We start from the raw sequence: 15,282 nt of genomic DNA, 5'->3' as shown, positions 1-15,282 counted from the left end.
GAGGAGACTTGAAACGACTCTAAATTATAAAACAGAGAAAAGAAAAAGATAAAAATAAAAGACAAGACAAAGACACGTAGAGCAACAGACACAGAGATGGATAAGGTGATGGATGGAGGAGGCGACACAAAGAAATAGTCCCGTCTTTACCTTCAGTGTCTTGTCCGAGACAGGTTGATAGCAGCAGCAGATAAAGGACTCCCGTTCCCATTATCCTCGGCCATTTGACCCGGCCCCATGACAGCGGCCCCATTAAGTGCGTCCTAACCATTTTCACCACCATGCTTCACCAAGCATCCAGCTGCTGAGAGGAGGAGACAGGAACACATGAGCACAGGTCAGTCACAGTCGTTATTAGCAACATCAGAAGATGGCATTTTCAGCAGCACTTGATGAAGAAGAAGTGTGCACTCGACCCGTGCCTGCAGAAGTTAGCTCTATATAAAAATATGTTACCTATACTGACACCGCACTCCATTACACCCCACAGGTGAGACGCCCTAACAATGTTAAATCTCAAACGGCATTCAACTTTCATTCTGTGCCTGCACTTTAGAGCTGCTTCGTTGCCAGCCTCAAATCAGATCAGATCTGCCTGACCACGTCTGGAGAGAGTCGGGCCGACATGGTGTTTGGATCTTGTGTGGGTGTAAATGCAATCCGTACAACATTCAGGCATCTGCACCAGCTTCTTTATCTTGCTCTGACCTCTTTGCTCTGCAGAACAGAGAGCAGATCTCTGAGTATATCACAACTCCATTAAAAGTAGACGTGTAAACTAAAGGCAAGGTTGATTTGTTATCTGGTTAAAGAGTCCAGATACAGATTGCATTTTAATATCAGGTGTATTCTGGGGTAGGTGTAAAGCTTGGTCCCCTGATAACATGTTATGTGGGGAACATGTACAGCTAAGGGAAAAATACAAGGTTTCTGTGGGTGCAATCTGAGTCTGATCATTTTGCATCAATACTGTCCACTTACTCACAGGCACAAACTTTGGAAGTGTGTTCAGATGGCCTAAAGGTCAAAGAACAATTTGTTTTTACATCCTTTTTTTAAAAAGTTATAATCTCGAAGATTCTCTTTGGCAACACCTGTGGCGATAAACGGTGATTGCGGGAGCACACTTCCCAGATATCCTGTGTTGCATGTGTGACGTCCACGGTTGGCTCCAGTTGTAACTCTTGATTTTCCTCGCTGACGGTCACTTTCCTTTTTAGACTGTTTGCCTTCATCTGAGTGTCGAATTTGTTTCTTTTTCTTTGGATTTTCACTTATTTTTGAAGTTGTATCTGTAGTCATCCATCTTTTCTTTGTTTGTTCAGCCATAGTAGATTACCGTTTACTCGCAACACGTGCAGAGACCGGAAAAGCAGCCGCTTAGCTCCGCCTACCCTCTCTGGCAGACCAACCACAGCTGGGTGATTGAAAACGCGTCACTAACTGGGCGCCGTTTGTGATTTTTTCCGCCAATGTAACCACAGACACCCAGTCCATAATAACACTATATACTGCAAATGCAAAGGCTTTCATCAGTGGGCCATAGGCTCAATCACCATTGTGTTACCTCATTCAGCGATAGATAGTGACTTAACAGACATTTGTTTAAATGAAAATCTTCAAGATTATCACTTTAAAGATTATTGTTTTGGCCTTTGCCTTAATTTGATAGGACAGTGAAGACAGGCAGGAAATGTGCGGAGGAGAGAGTGAGGTAGACATGCACCAATGAGAAGAGGGCCGGAGACGAACCCACAGCCAAGACCAATGGACTGCCTCTGCACATGGGGCGCCTGCTCCACCGACTGAGCTAAGCCAGCGCCCAGTGTTCACAGAATTTTTTATGCCAAAATAACGTCAAATGAACATTTGCCAATGTCTATTCTACTTTTCGTTTGATAACCACATGCAATAAAACAAACCACACAAAAAAATCAAATGACAGGAACTGCAACAAGACAAAAGTTTCACATTAAAGTACGGTTAACTTTGACAAAGTTTTGGCACAAACGCAACCCCATATTTTTCTAGGTGGTTTTCATGTGTGTCAGTCTTTCCGTATATATACTTGCTTATTTAACCTCTTACCTACCACCTAAATACACAGTGTACACTTTCATTACTTTAAATGACAATACAACGGTGTACTGATCCAGCAATATTATCATGAGCAGTTGTTACATCCTGTGCCAGAAAAGAAATGCTCTCCAGTTTGACTCATTGATCTTCCTAAAATAGTGTTTTTTCCAGTCTTTATAGTAACACTGAGAATATTATTCATCTACAGAAAGATATTATCCTAAATGAGACCTTATCTGAGACTAAACTCAGCTCCTCTTACTCAGTAAGAACAAAAATTAACTGCTCCCCGTCACGCCAAATCTGCCGCCTGTTTAATTAGAACTGATTTATGTTAAGTTCCCATGGCAGACATTACTGTGACAGAGTCAGATTACTGCTGCCCCTCCCCCCTTGATGGAGATGGAGTTGGCTGACAACGAGAATGTAATTGTGATATTCTACCAAACCCCAGAAGTAAAATCCAGCAGTCGCAGGGGGCCTCGGGCACAGCACTGGACTCACAGTGACACGGTGCTGCTCTTAACTCGCCTTAATTGAGTTTAGCTTATTAAACTCGGGTGCTTCAGTGTGCCGTAATGGCGTGCAGGTGTGATGGACTGTGATCAAGATGTAGCAGAGTGTCAGAGGACCCTGATTACACCTCTGACATTGTAGAGAGCAACAGGAGCAGATGGCTTCTTTTTTTTTGTGGCACTAATTTATATGGATTGCCAAGCATGCTCGATGTTTGGGAATTCTGATGACTCTCGTGCAACCATGATAATGAATTCTGGTCGCTTTTTTCTAATAAGGAGTGACTAATCTCTTCGTAAAGCCCCCAGTTGTCTTGCTGTGATATTGGCGAGCAATTTATGAACATATGCTGTCAACATTTAAAATTACGTGAGCGGCACAACAACAGAGATACCATGTGCCAGACTATATACTGTACGGCGGTCGACAAGGGCGTTTCCATCGTTGCATTTGACTTGGAGTTTTGTGTTTTCTAATACACATTGCTTCTGAAATTCGCAGCCTGTTTCTTCTAATAGAAATTGCCTGGCCCGTTGCAGCGCTATTGGACTTGTTGGCCAATGTAATACTAACTTTATACACACAAGATAGATGCAAAAGAACAGCTGCAGTGCCATGATCAAAGTGATACATGCAATCCAACTGAATAAAACCCTTAAAGGTGCAGGGTATTCAGTCCCTCCAGGAAGTTATGAAGTTGCGATTCGAGTGAATCACGCAATTCACGCAAATTCACTCAAGCACCTCGCAATTTTGGTTAAACTCCGCGACTTTTCAACAAATGTGACCAATCACGGGCGTCCATGTGTACATCACCAAATATTGATCTACTGATCTTCATAAGTCTGCAATGTTGTTACAAATGTGAGTCAGTGTTCTCAAAGAGTGTTTGTACAGTGAGATAGTCTCTTATCAGTGGTTTTACACAAGCGTAGCAGGTAAAGCTTAAATGTAATAAATAATGAGTTGATTCTTTGGGCATATACAGTAGATAACATTGAAATAGGCAGGCGCAGAGCAAAATTACTATTCAAATAATAGTAATTTCCTTAAGTTTCATTCAGTTTTTGCAAATTTTACTTGGCATCTTGACATGTGAAATTCACAGGAAGTGATGTCAGAAGACAAACTGCTTGCTCACCCAATAGCTGGCTTCATTGCAGCGTTTGTTGCTCACAGTAGATGTGTTGTAAAAAAAGCCTTAAAAAATTGCAACTTGCAACAGGCGTTTTTAAATATTATTTGGTACCTTCTTCCACATCCAGCATGAAAGTTTCCATTAAAATAGGGTAAAAAAAACAATAGAACCTTGTTGCTGCTACATGGTTAATCTTCTGTTAACTCTGCCCACTTAGTGGAATAATGCTATTAATTAACCCCGCGACATCTTCCTCTGAAACAGTTTAATTCAATCAATTTTCCTTTTTAATAACCTCACATCGACAAAACAATGACAGCAAAAATAGAATTGTTTCATATAATAACCCGTTCAAAGCAGTTCCACCTGCTCTTGCATGAAAACACAAAAGATTTGAAACTAATGAATGGAAGAAAAGAGTTTGTGCACGCTTATTTAACTTTTAAAATGTTTTTTAACTTTTACTCAGAAGGTCAAACACGCTGTTCTCATTTATTTTAGAACTTCCTTATTCCATCACCAGCTCTTAAATCAGATAAACAAGGGGAACATTGAACTACTGAATTGTAGCATCTCTACACTCAACCATGTCTCGCATACGATTGTAAAATCATCAGAAAATGTAATGTATAGGATTCTTGTAGATGGAATGATGGTGGCACGAATTATGTCCTGGAAAGCTCCTCCATTAGTGTCCCATATAAAACCAGAAGTCAATGTTGATGTATTAAATCAGCCCAAACCATTATCTTTATCTTAACTCAACCTCTTAGTTAAACGCTTAAACAAAACTAGGACTGTTTTCATTTCTAACTCTTGATTACCATTCTGAAGCAGTTTGTTACAGTTTGGAAAAAAGCACTGACTTTTTGGTCTCACCCTGGACGCCAACATCAGTGTCTGATCCATGGCTAGATCTGGGTAAAGGTTAGCCCACTGATTCACAACTTTCCAATGGGCATTTACATCAGGCATAGATCAAAAAGCTTCTGGATGCTAAACAAAAGAGGTGATGTAATGCTAAGCTACTAGGCTAAATTGCAATGCCCAACATCTAATTCATACTGTGCCTCGTTCGACATAACACAGATGTTATGCACGACATGATTTGGTAGCCAGCAATTACCATTTGTACGTAAGGTCGAGGCAGATGGCTGTTTAACATGAGTCTGGTTCTGCTCGAGGTTTCTGCCTGTTAAGAGGAAGTTTTTCTGCCAATGTGCTGAATATTGCTAAGTGCTACTCATGGTGATTCATGTTGGGCCTCTCTTTAAATAACATAACAAAGAGTCGGTCTAGACCTGCTCTTTCTGTAAAGTGTCTCGAGATAACTCTGGTTATGATTTGGTGCTATACAAATAAAATTTGATTGATTGATTGATTGATAAGGTCAGCTACCATCCAATTAACTTTCAATTGCTTAATTAGAAAGTTCCACATCAGCAGCAGCCGCCATCTTGGTTGTTCACAAAAATGCCCCAACTGCGCTCCTCTGTACAGTCATTCATCAAATCAAACCCATTCCATATTTGGTGAAATGGTTTTGATATGCGACCCGAATCAGGTCAGATGCAAATCTGTCCGAACGGGAGGAGGACCAGATGCCAAAGCAAATAAAACTTGAGCGCACAGATTCGTCTGGCCTCCAGTGTAGACCTGTAGCCTGTCTCAGTCTGAACCCAATATGACGGCAAACATGAGCTGGTACATGAGGACGGTATGCCTGCCTGCCTGCCTTAATAAATGAATATTGCACAGACTGGAGTTTGCTGCTGCTTTTCATTTTTTACTTTCATGAACTACATAAACAACGTGACCCCAGATAACAGATTTCCCTTATGAAATGTACACCACTACCAACACCACAGAGGAGGAGACGGAGCTAAGAAAAGCAGAGTTTTGGTTTGGTTATTAGACTATTATATTTGAATTATTAAACGAGAGAAAGTTGGGATAAAACTAATAAAAGAGCTTCAGGGCGTCTTAATTTTGCCCACTAGTTTGACCCACACCAGAGGAATCTGTACAGCTGCCAGAAACATCAACATTAGCTGTCCTACGAGGTGCTACTAGCATTCTAGCTAGTAGGCTAAGTCTGTGGAACTCAAACTTCAACGAAGGTCATTGAACAGACTGAAATGCTGTACTATCGTTTACAACTGACTTGCACATCGTTCACAATAACTACAATTCAATTATACATTGTTTTGTGGGGCTAAGTCAAACATCTACCATAAGGCTAATGCTAATTTTAAGACGTTTTGTTCTCTGCCTTCTTTTGTTGGTTTGTAGCTCAGTTGTGTTTGAGTATCCTCACATATTAACACGACAAATGCTCAGATATGCAACCCACCAGAAGCACCATAAATATAAATCTGTTTTTAACGTAGCTGCAAGCATCTTCTTCTTTGGGATCTTTACAGCTGTTAGCAATAAGGACAGTTGTTTTAAGCTAATTGACCATGCTACCATTAGCTAATTCTAAAACAGTTTGGGACATTCAAAACACTTAATTTTGTACCAACTTGCATGACTGTCGTATTTGATATAGCTAGTGAAAGTATTGTTGACTTTATGTATTTTTGTGAACCGCATGGTAAGCTAAGTTATCACTCGCTGAGGTTAGCCACACTAAGTGTTAGCAACAGTGCTACATTGCATTATATTGTATTAGAGTACTTGCTTTAACATGCTTAACAAATCACTTGGAATAAACAGTAAGACTTTTTAAATGTATTGTTCATTCAAATGGGTGTGTTGAATATAAATGTGTATTGCACCACATATATATAGCTTGTTTTCATCAGCTGTCCCTTGAGGGGTTGATGCAAAGAGATGTAATAGTAACTGACAGTTGCAGTGAATTAAAACATCATGGCTGAAAACAAACATCAGTAGTACAACCAAAATAGCTACAGATAACACCGTCCCCTGACATAAACCAGAGTATCATCAGTCATCTTAATCACACTGAGAGAGGAATGAGCAGAAGAAGTATAGCTTTAAGTACAATCAGCTAACACAGATCTTCACGCATTGACCCTGATTGTTAGACTGTTTGTGTTGGGCAGAGTTGTCTTATGTTTTATTCCCTAACAAAGTTCACAAAGCACTGTGGCAGACAATAGTAGGCCATGCTGTAAGCGTCAGTAACCACGATGAAGTGTATGAGGGCTGAAGGCGCTTCTCCTCTGGTAGAACTTCAAAAAGTCTCATTTCTCCAGAGAGGAGAGGAAATGCAGCCGACAGAGAGAGGAGCGCTTACACAAAGGAAATGAGGAGGAGAGAATCAGAAAAACATGGAGATGCAGTGGAAACAGAGAAAAGGAGAGAGAACAGAGAAGGAGAGGAGAGACGGGGCAGAAGGTAAAAAATAGAGTGAGAATAAGAGATTACTTTGGAGAGGAGGAAGAGAGACCAAAAACAAAGACGATATCAGACAGACAGACAGACGGACTGACACAGACTGTGACCGGCACTTTAAAGGCCAACCCCTCACTGATGTATAATGATGGAGAAAATGAGCAGAGGGCAAAGCTGGGTTGAGTCCAAAATAAGAGGGAGGAAAAGAGAAAAACAACGCCAGTCTAAGGGAAAATATTGAAAACGAAGAAAAGGGCACCACAGAAAGAAAAAAAGCAAATAATGATTAAAAAAACTTTGGAAGGCAACAGAAGGAAACTTTGACCTTAAAACAGAGGAGATAATGATGCAAAATATGTGTTAAAAATAGTCGAATAAAGAAGCAAAATGGAGTCTTGACCCAAAACAGAGTGAGATTGAGAGATGTTGACGTGCCGTTTCATGTTGCTCACTATCTCGGCGTTCATCATCAGCTTCCTGTCATCGCGAGCTGCTGATAAGACCCTGCTACAGTAACTCTAACCGACCGTGTTTGCATGTGAGCGGAAAACGACAACAAATACAAATATTTCCCTTGTACTGTCAGACCTGACATCTGTCTGTTTCTCTCTGTGTCAGCCTGTCTGTTTGCCTGTCTGTGTTGTGTTTGTGTCAGTATTTCCGTCTGTCTGTTTGTTGGCCTGTTTGTCAGTGTCTGTCTGCTTTCACAGCTGGTCTGCTGCCAAAATAGGACTAGAAATGTCCTCCATGTTTTTATTTCAGCTGATGGCTGACAGCCTTATGCAGAGCGACTCACTACGTTTGTTTTGCTGTCTTGCTGGAGGCTCTCCTGCCTGGACAACAGCGGCAACAAAGGGGAGAAAGTGGCAGATCCACAGCACAATAAAGGGCGGGGCAAAAAAGGTTGCATGGGCCGCTTTAATATGATTGGCCTCCCCCTACCCCCTCCCCACTGTATGCAGCACCTGATAGGTAGTTGGCATGCAAACAGACCTCTCTCCCCTTAAAATAAAAACTGAAATAGCCTTCATTCTTCTTGCAGCCGAAAGATGACATCATTACGTTGTGTTACACGCAGAATAAAAAACGGGTAAAAAATTCCCAGGTGTCCGCAAAATGTTTATTTTTTACTTAATCCTGTTTAAATAATCTTAAATACAAGCTTTAAAGGAGCAGTTCGCCCCTGGAAAAAGCTGGTGTTCTCTGTAATTGATAGAAGCAATAATATTTGAAACTGGCGCCACAGCTGTGGTTTTGCCCATTCTTCATTCCTACAACACCCAGTATGCATTGCGCCCCTCCCTCTGAAAGGAACGGCCCAACAAGAGACGCTGGAGTGAATATACTACCATTTCGCTGCAGGCAATGGCTCAGAGTGGTACAGAATCTGAAATACGACAAGAATATACCGGTGATCTTCAGGTCTGCAGTCCACATTTCAAACCTGACGATTTTGAACGAGACATGACATCGGAGGCGTCGTCCTAGATTGAGAAAGTGTAGTTTAGCGGGCTCCCTGGCCTCCGCCAGATGGCACGTTTTATGCAGTCTGGCGGAGGTTTTCCAGGGCCCATTGGAGAAACGGATATCGTCCTCCAAAGGCACAGAGCGAAATTACATTTTTTTCAGGACAGGACTGAGGTTGAAAATCGGCGAACTGGCCCTTTAAAAGCTAGAGCCTTCATTCTTTTTGCTACAGAACAGGTGTTCACATTGTATGTTCAGAAATGTAGGCACTGGTGGCTCATCTCAATTGCAGAGTTCAAAGGGTAAATATTCAGGATGGAACAGGCATACTGGGCAAAGGCCCAGGCCACCTGGACCAGACACCTTTTGAAGTGTTTGAATGTCAATCATACCACTACAAAGACGGACAAGACTACAAACAGATGCGAAACAACAACAAAAAGACATAAATCGACTTGAAAGAGATGCAAAACAAACACATAAAAGCACAAAGAGAAAAAACAAAGAGTCGGAAAACAACTACAAATGGACATACAGTTGCCCGGTTTGTAGGGTTTTTTGGGGGGTCTTGCTCCTTTGAAATGTCACATACTGTAATCTGCCCATGACTGCAGGGCTACAAATATACTTAAAAGTTATTTCATATAAGACTATTTAAAGTTGTTTATTTGGTTTGAATTAATAACCAGGCCTTTAAATGTGAGTTTTAACACATTTTTATGTAATTGTGCTCTCATTTAAAACCTCAACCTGACCCTGATAACTCCCTCAGACTTTCCCTATTTCATTTGTGTTTAAATAATTATACAAATGAGAAAAGGCTTTGAAACACAGCATAAGGCAGGATGGGTGCCAGGAGCTTGTCAAGCACTAGCTGTCAAGTGTCAAGCTCAACTTTTTAAATCACTTTTGTGTGCTTTAATGTGATAAACAGTTGGCATTACGCTGCCAAAAATGAGGTAGATGATGCATAGAGCAAACAGTATTTGAAAATACACATACCACTGCTCCCGGCATTTGGAAACACTTATCTGCAGTTCAATTTTCTGTATGAACGACCATTAAACCAGTTTAAACTGGTATGCAACATGTCGATTGGGGGCAAATTGTACCCCACCTGGCAGTCTCAAAAGCAGTCCCACACACACTCATACACACACAGTTATGTTGACCAGGCTGTCCAATAAGCTAATGGTGGGGCACTTTGCTTGTCTCGTCTCGTTCTGCCAAACTCACAGAGACAGTCAGCACCTGTGAGCGCAAAGAGGCGGCATCCAAAATGCAACAATTTCCCTGATTGCACACGAGCAACGGAACAGAGAAACACAGAGAGACGGAGGGGAAAGTGCAGAGAGAAAGACGGTTAGAGAGAGAGATCGGAAAGAACATTAATTATAGAAGAGTTTTTTATTTAAAGGCCTCAGGTCTTAATGCTCAAGTTCTGGATTTTAAAAGAGTGCAAAGTCTTCAGTAAGACAAGGAGTGATGGAGACACATCAAAGCCGGCCTCGAGTGGAGGCTTTCCAACTTTGGGGAAGAACAGACTGTAGGAGTATCAGAATAAGAAAGCCAGAGCAACTCAATGCTATCAACTTCAAATCCACCTCTTACCCTTACCCTCTAACGTGGGCTTTTTGCAGCATACACATCAGAGTGGTGTGTCTGCTATAAGATAAATATTGCAAACACAACGTATGTTTCGTTGTGTTTTTGCTCAGTGAAGCCTCCCTTTAATCTTTGCGCAAGCGGATAACAGAGAAACTCATGTTAGCCAAATTTAAGCTAGCAACAAGCTACAAAATGTCTCTCTCAAAGCTAAAGGTTTAAAAAAGCTAAATTTCCCCACAGTGTTTGAACAATCCCCACTTGTACGTATGACGTAGTTGTAAAAGCTAAGCACGCTGCCTTCAAGGGTTTGTTTTACCCATATTGATGTTTTTCAATGATTATCCGATGGTTAGCTGTCAAACTAACTAAACTGTTAGCTGTCCACTTAGCCATAGTCTATCGGCCAATCAGAGGCTGTGTTCCTTTCTGTCCACCAACCAGAGGCTCTCTTACTGATGTGTGTGTTAGCTCTGATCTTAAAGAGGCATTATGCAGCGAGGCAGTAATCCCTCTGTCTTTTATCAGTTGTTTCATACTGGCAGAGAACAAGAAATAAGGAGTAGAACAATGTGTATCAAATAACATGAAGATTATCCTTGTATAGCATTGTTCAGCGCATAGCCACAATGCAATGAGCACCCAGTGGCTATTTACTGTTTTATTCAGTTTTACACATTTTATTTGCCATCTAATGGTAAACCCTTTGAGCATTTACTCAATATCCTTGATATCAAGAGTCAGTTTCCGGGTTCAGTCTTTAGTTCACTAGTTATTCTTGAAGCCTTACTAGTTAACTAGTACGCAGCAAAAGCCCTGCCATGTTAACTAGTTAGGGCCAAACTATCCAGTAGTTATACAAGTGGGCGACATTTCAACCTTACTAGTTAAGAAGTTAAGGAGTCACTAGTTAAGTAGTAGCGGCAAAAATGTCCACTAGTTACACTAGTAATGGCATTTTTGACCTGACTAGTTAACTTGTCATGGTGAAAATATTTACTCATTAACTAATTAAGGCCAAAATGCCCACTAGTAATAGTAGTTGGGGTCTTTTTGACCCTACTAGTTAACTAGTCATGGTGAAAATATTTACTAGTTTACAACAAAGTGCCAAAGTGCCCACTAGTGATACTAGTTGGGGTCTTTTTGACCCTACTTGTTAACTAGTCATGGTAAAAATATTTACTCATTAACTAGTTAAGGCCAAAATGCCCACTAATAATAGTAGTTGGTGTCGTTTTGACCCTACTTGTTAACAAGTCATGGTGAAAATATGAACTCATTAACTAGTAAAGGCCAAAGTGCCCACTAGTAATACTAGTTGGGGTCATTTAAACCTTACTAGTTAACTAGTCATGGTGAAAATATTTACTCATTAACTAGTAAAGGCCAAAATACCCACTAGTAATACTAGTTGGGGTCTTTTTGACCTTACTAGTTAACTAGTCATGGTGAAAATATTTACTCATTAACTAGTAAAGGCCAAAATACCCACTAGTAATAGTAGTTGGGGTCGTTTTGACCTTACAAGTTAACTAGTCATGGTGAAAATATTTACTCATTAACTAGTAAAGGCCAAAATACCCACTAGTAATACTAGTTGGGGTCTTTTTGACCTTACTAGTTAACTAGTCATGGTGAAAATATTTACTCATTAACTAGTAAAGGCCAAAATACCCACTAGTAATACTAGTTGGGGTCTTTTTGACCTTACAAGTTAACTAGTCATGGTGAAAATATTTACTAGTTTACAAGTAAGGGCCAAAGTGCCCACTAGTAATTCTGGTTGGGGTCTTTTTGAGTTTACTAGTTAACTAGTGTTGTCAGAGACTGAACTAGTACAGGAGACTGACACTTGATCTCAAGGATTTTGAATAAATGCTCAAAGGGCTCTCCGTACCATCTTGACACGGAAAACGACTGGAAGTGATGTCAGAAGACAAACAGCTTGCTCAGACAAAAAGTGGCGTAATTGTAGCTTTCGTCCCAGTTACTCACAGTGTAATACAGTATGTTACACACAACATAAGGCTTCTAAAAACACACATTTTCAAAAAGGCTGAAATCAGACATTTAGGCCACAACAATCACAGAAAAGCCTGTAGAATCCTGTTAATACGTCTTTTGGACGAAGTAAAGAGAGTTAAACTCTTACTCCTATTTTTAAATCTCATCATGACGTTTGCAGCTTGTTTTCATCTCTATTGTTGGGTCCTTCATTTGCACTCGAGTTGTAATTTTAATATTTCACAGCAGCACTTGAAAGCAGCGTTAAAGTTAGAATACCAAAGTGGCAACATTACGCTGCTAAACGCTCCTGTCAACAAAACTGATATGAGTTTCAGTTATGTTACCTCAAGTGCTTCCAAAATAAATGAAGCAATTTGCGGGATTTGCTCGCATCTGCCTCAAAGACTTTTATGTCCCAATCCTAATCAGTTTTGTTATCGCTGAGCACATGGAAGGTACAATAAACTAAATCTGGCTGTGGAAATAGATGTATCGATCAGACGCGGCATGCCAGAAGCAAAAACGAAGGATATGAGGAAAGTTTCGTGAAGGCACACTAAATTGGCAAAACCAGAGAGACAGCAGGGAGCCAGGGGAAGAGAAGAAAATGAAAGGAGAATTAGTCATTAAAGCAAACTGAAAAGAAAGATAAAGAGAGAAAGGCAGGCTGATGACAAAATAATGGGAACATATAAAAACAAATGAAGACCGTCCGGAGAAACGCAGAGCAGGAGAATTATTTTTAAGCGAGGGAGAGAGAGCGCGGATATTCTAAGTGATCGTGCAATAAAGCGCCAAAAAGCACTGAGGTGTAAATATATGCGTTTCGGTTTAAGCCGCACATTTTTCAAAGCTGCCACAACAATAATGCTTTGTTTAATAATCACGCCAATAAATAATTGAAATTCAAAGCTGGAGTGAGAAAGCAAAAGAGATTTAAATTAACAGAGAGACACAGAGAGGAGGAGGAGGAGGAGAAAGTGGGGGTTTTGTTGGAAGGAAGTCGGGTTCAAACGAGGACAATTTAGCTGCATTTCCTCTGTATTTGTTCCACTTAGAAGATTTGGCATCTCATCCGGCGAGTATGCTTTGTCAAATCCTGGAACTTCTAGTCTCATTTAAAGCCTTATAATAGAAGAATCCCTTTCAGCAGTTGGAAATATGGTGCAAGGAAAATGGCTACAGACTTACAGTGTAATAGAGCACAAGTATCAAAATGAAATCTTATGGAAATCAGAGAGCGCTAGAATGACTATAACTAACTTATCTACTCATTTTGGTAGGAAGTAAAGGGTGCCTTCACTTGTCTAAAGGAGATGGTATTTTGTATTGTAGCAAGATTTTTCCGGTCTCTGTCACCTGGAATACCTTTATATTTAATGTCCCACTATTTTTAAAGCATTCGCCCACTCTCAACACTTGAATCGACCTCTTTTAGAGAAAAACGGTTCAGATTAACCTACAGAAAGCTACCTGCACCGGCACAGGAGACAAGCAGTTTAAATGGTAAATGGACTGTATTTATATAGCTCTTTTTCAAAGCGCTTTTACACTACATCTCACATTCGCCCATACTGATGGCAATGACCTATTCCAATCAGGATCTATGCATTCATACCCGATGGCGATGCTTTCAGGAGCTATTCAGGGTTCAGTGTCTTGCCCAAGGACACTTTGACATGTGACTGTAGCAGTCAGGGATTGGACCCCAACCTTCTGATTGAGATTCTAAACTTAATTCAAAAGGCAACTGGACTTGGTTCAAGTTCTTGAAGACACCTGTCATCCGAAAGGCCTCTTCAGTTCTAAACTGACTGATGGTCGACGGAGCTAGAAATATAAGCCTCTGTAGGTCATTAGTATTAGGATTAAGCTTAGAATTACCATGACCAGGATGACTGAGAACCTTCACAGACATCTTCCAATTGAGAGACAACCGACTCTACCACTGAGCTACCCCTTTTGACACCAGACTAGAGCAAGACAAATTGTATATTGGACTCGCCATTACCAGTTGGCAACAAAAGGGCCTCAATATATTGTTTTGCTTGGCAGAATTATCCAGTGCGACAGTTCTTAATAATAAAGTATGATCCTATAGCAGAGTTACAAGTTCGCTGTGGGTGGAGGGGGTGAATTACTGCAGTGGGGATGACCATACAACACAGTAATCTAGTAAATACAACCATCAGACAAGGCCCTCGATTGGCCAATCATATATGCGCACTTCGGGTTAAGTTTGGCAACTCTCCTTGAGTGTTTTGGCATCTCACAAACCTTAGAGGCGGCCAGCTGGGACTACAAATAGACTTCCTGGTTTGTATTCCAATATTGGTCGACCCCATCAGTGCACCTCCTGGGATTGTTTACCATTGGGCTGTTTTAAGTCTCCCCCTCTAAGACTAAAGGCATCAGTTGGACTCACATCAGCAATCAGCACTGGCCCGTTTAAAAATGCAACACCTAAAGAAATATTAGACATAGGCTATATAAGTAAGGTGCTGGCTCAGGGGTAGACTTCAAAGAAGGGAGGGAAAGCACCACGCTCATTATTCTTTTATTTTGAAATCAATAGATTGAAGTTCTGGCCCATTTTGCCCAAAACTTCACAGTACTGTAAATGCAGAGACATGTATAATAGAACAACTCAATTGAAGAAATATTGCTTTTGAATGTTATCCAAGCTTTTGCAGAATTTTCAATCTCAGTGTTGTGTTTGATGGCTGGGCTGCATGCTGGCAGCTAACAGGACTCATGGTGTTAGAAAGAAAGACGTGCTGGCTTGAAAGAAAGAAGCTAACAGAGTAACAGAGTGTTACAAACAACTTTAAATAGAGACGTTTTGATACCTTCCAAATACCAAATCAGATACATGATCTTGATCTTGTGTATTGGCCGGTAAAGAGTACCAATCCTAACAGATGCATATTACTAACCCTGAATGGACTTGATCTGATCCTAGCTGAGGTTGAACCCTTTAAAAATCATCAACAAATATATGCAAATACACGGTTAAACCACAGTGTTGTTAACTATCGTTGCGCCAAATCTTCCATAACTGACCGATCTATTCCAATGTTAAATTACAGCAGAATAACCATGAA

The 15,282-nt window shown here is 40.7% G+C and overlaps 1 protein-coding gene across 1 annotated transcript in view; it reads right to left on the bottom strand.

Moving 5' to 3' along the window:
* The window catches only part of LOC138593144 (protocadherin-15-like), a 211,046-nt gene that overhangs the window by 177,742 nt on the left and 18,022 nt on the right, over window positions 1-15,282 (bottom strand). Inside the window, exon 2 of the mRNA XM_069664016.1 lies at window positions 151-304. Coding sequence (XP_069520117.1) covers window positions 151-283 — 133 coding nt within the window. The 5' untranslated portion in view covers window positions 284-304. The remainder of the gene's footprint in view (window positions 1-150; window positions 305-15,282) is intronic.

Source organism: Semicossyphus pulcher, unplaced genomic scaffold, assembly GCF_022749685.1.
Source record: "Semicossyphus pulcher isolate SPU_LCO1_2020_fin unplaced genomic scaffold, fSemPul1.0.p SCAF_16, whole genome shotgun sequence".
Lineage (NCBI taxonomy): Eukaryota > Metazoa > Chordata > Actinopteri > Labriformes > Labridae > Semicossyphus > Semicossyphus pulcher.
This window is presented reverse-complemented; position numbering and strand designations above follow the sequence as displayed.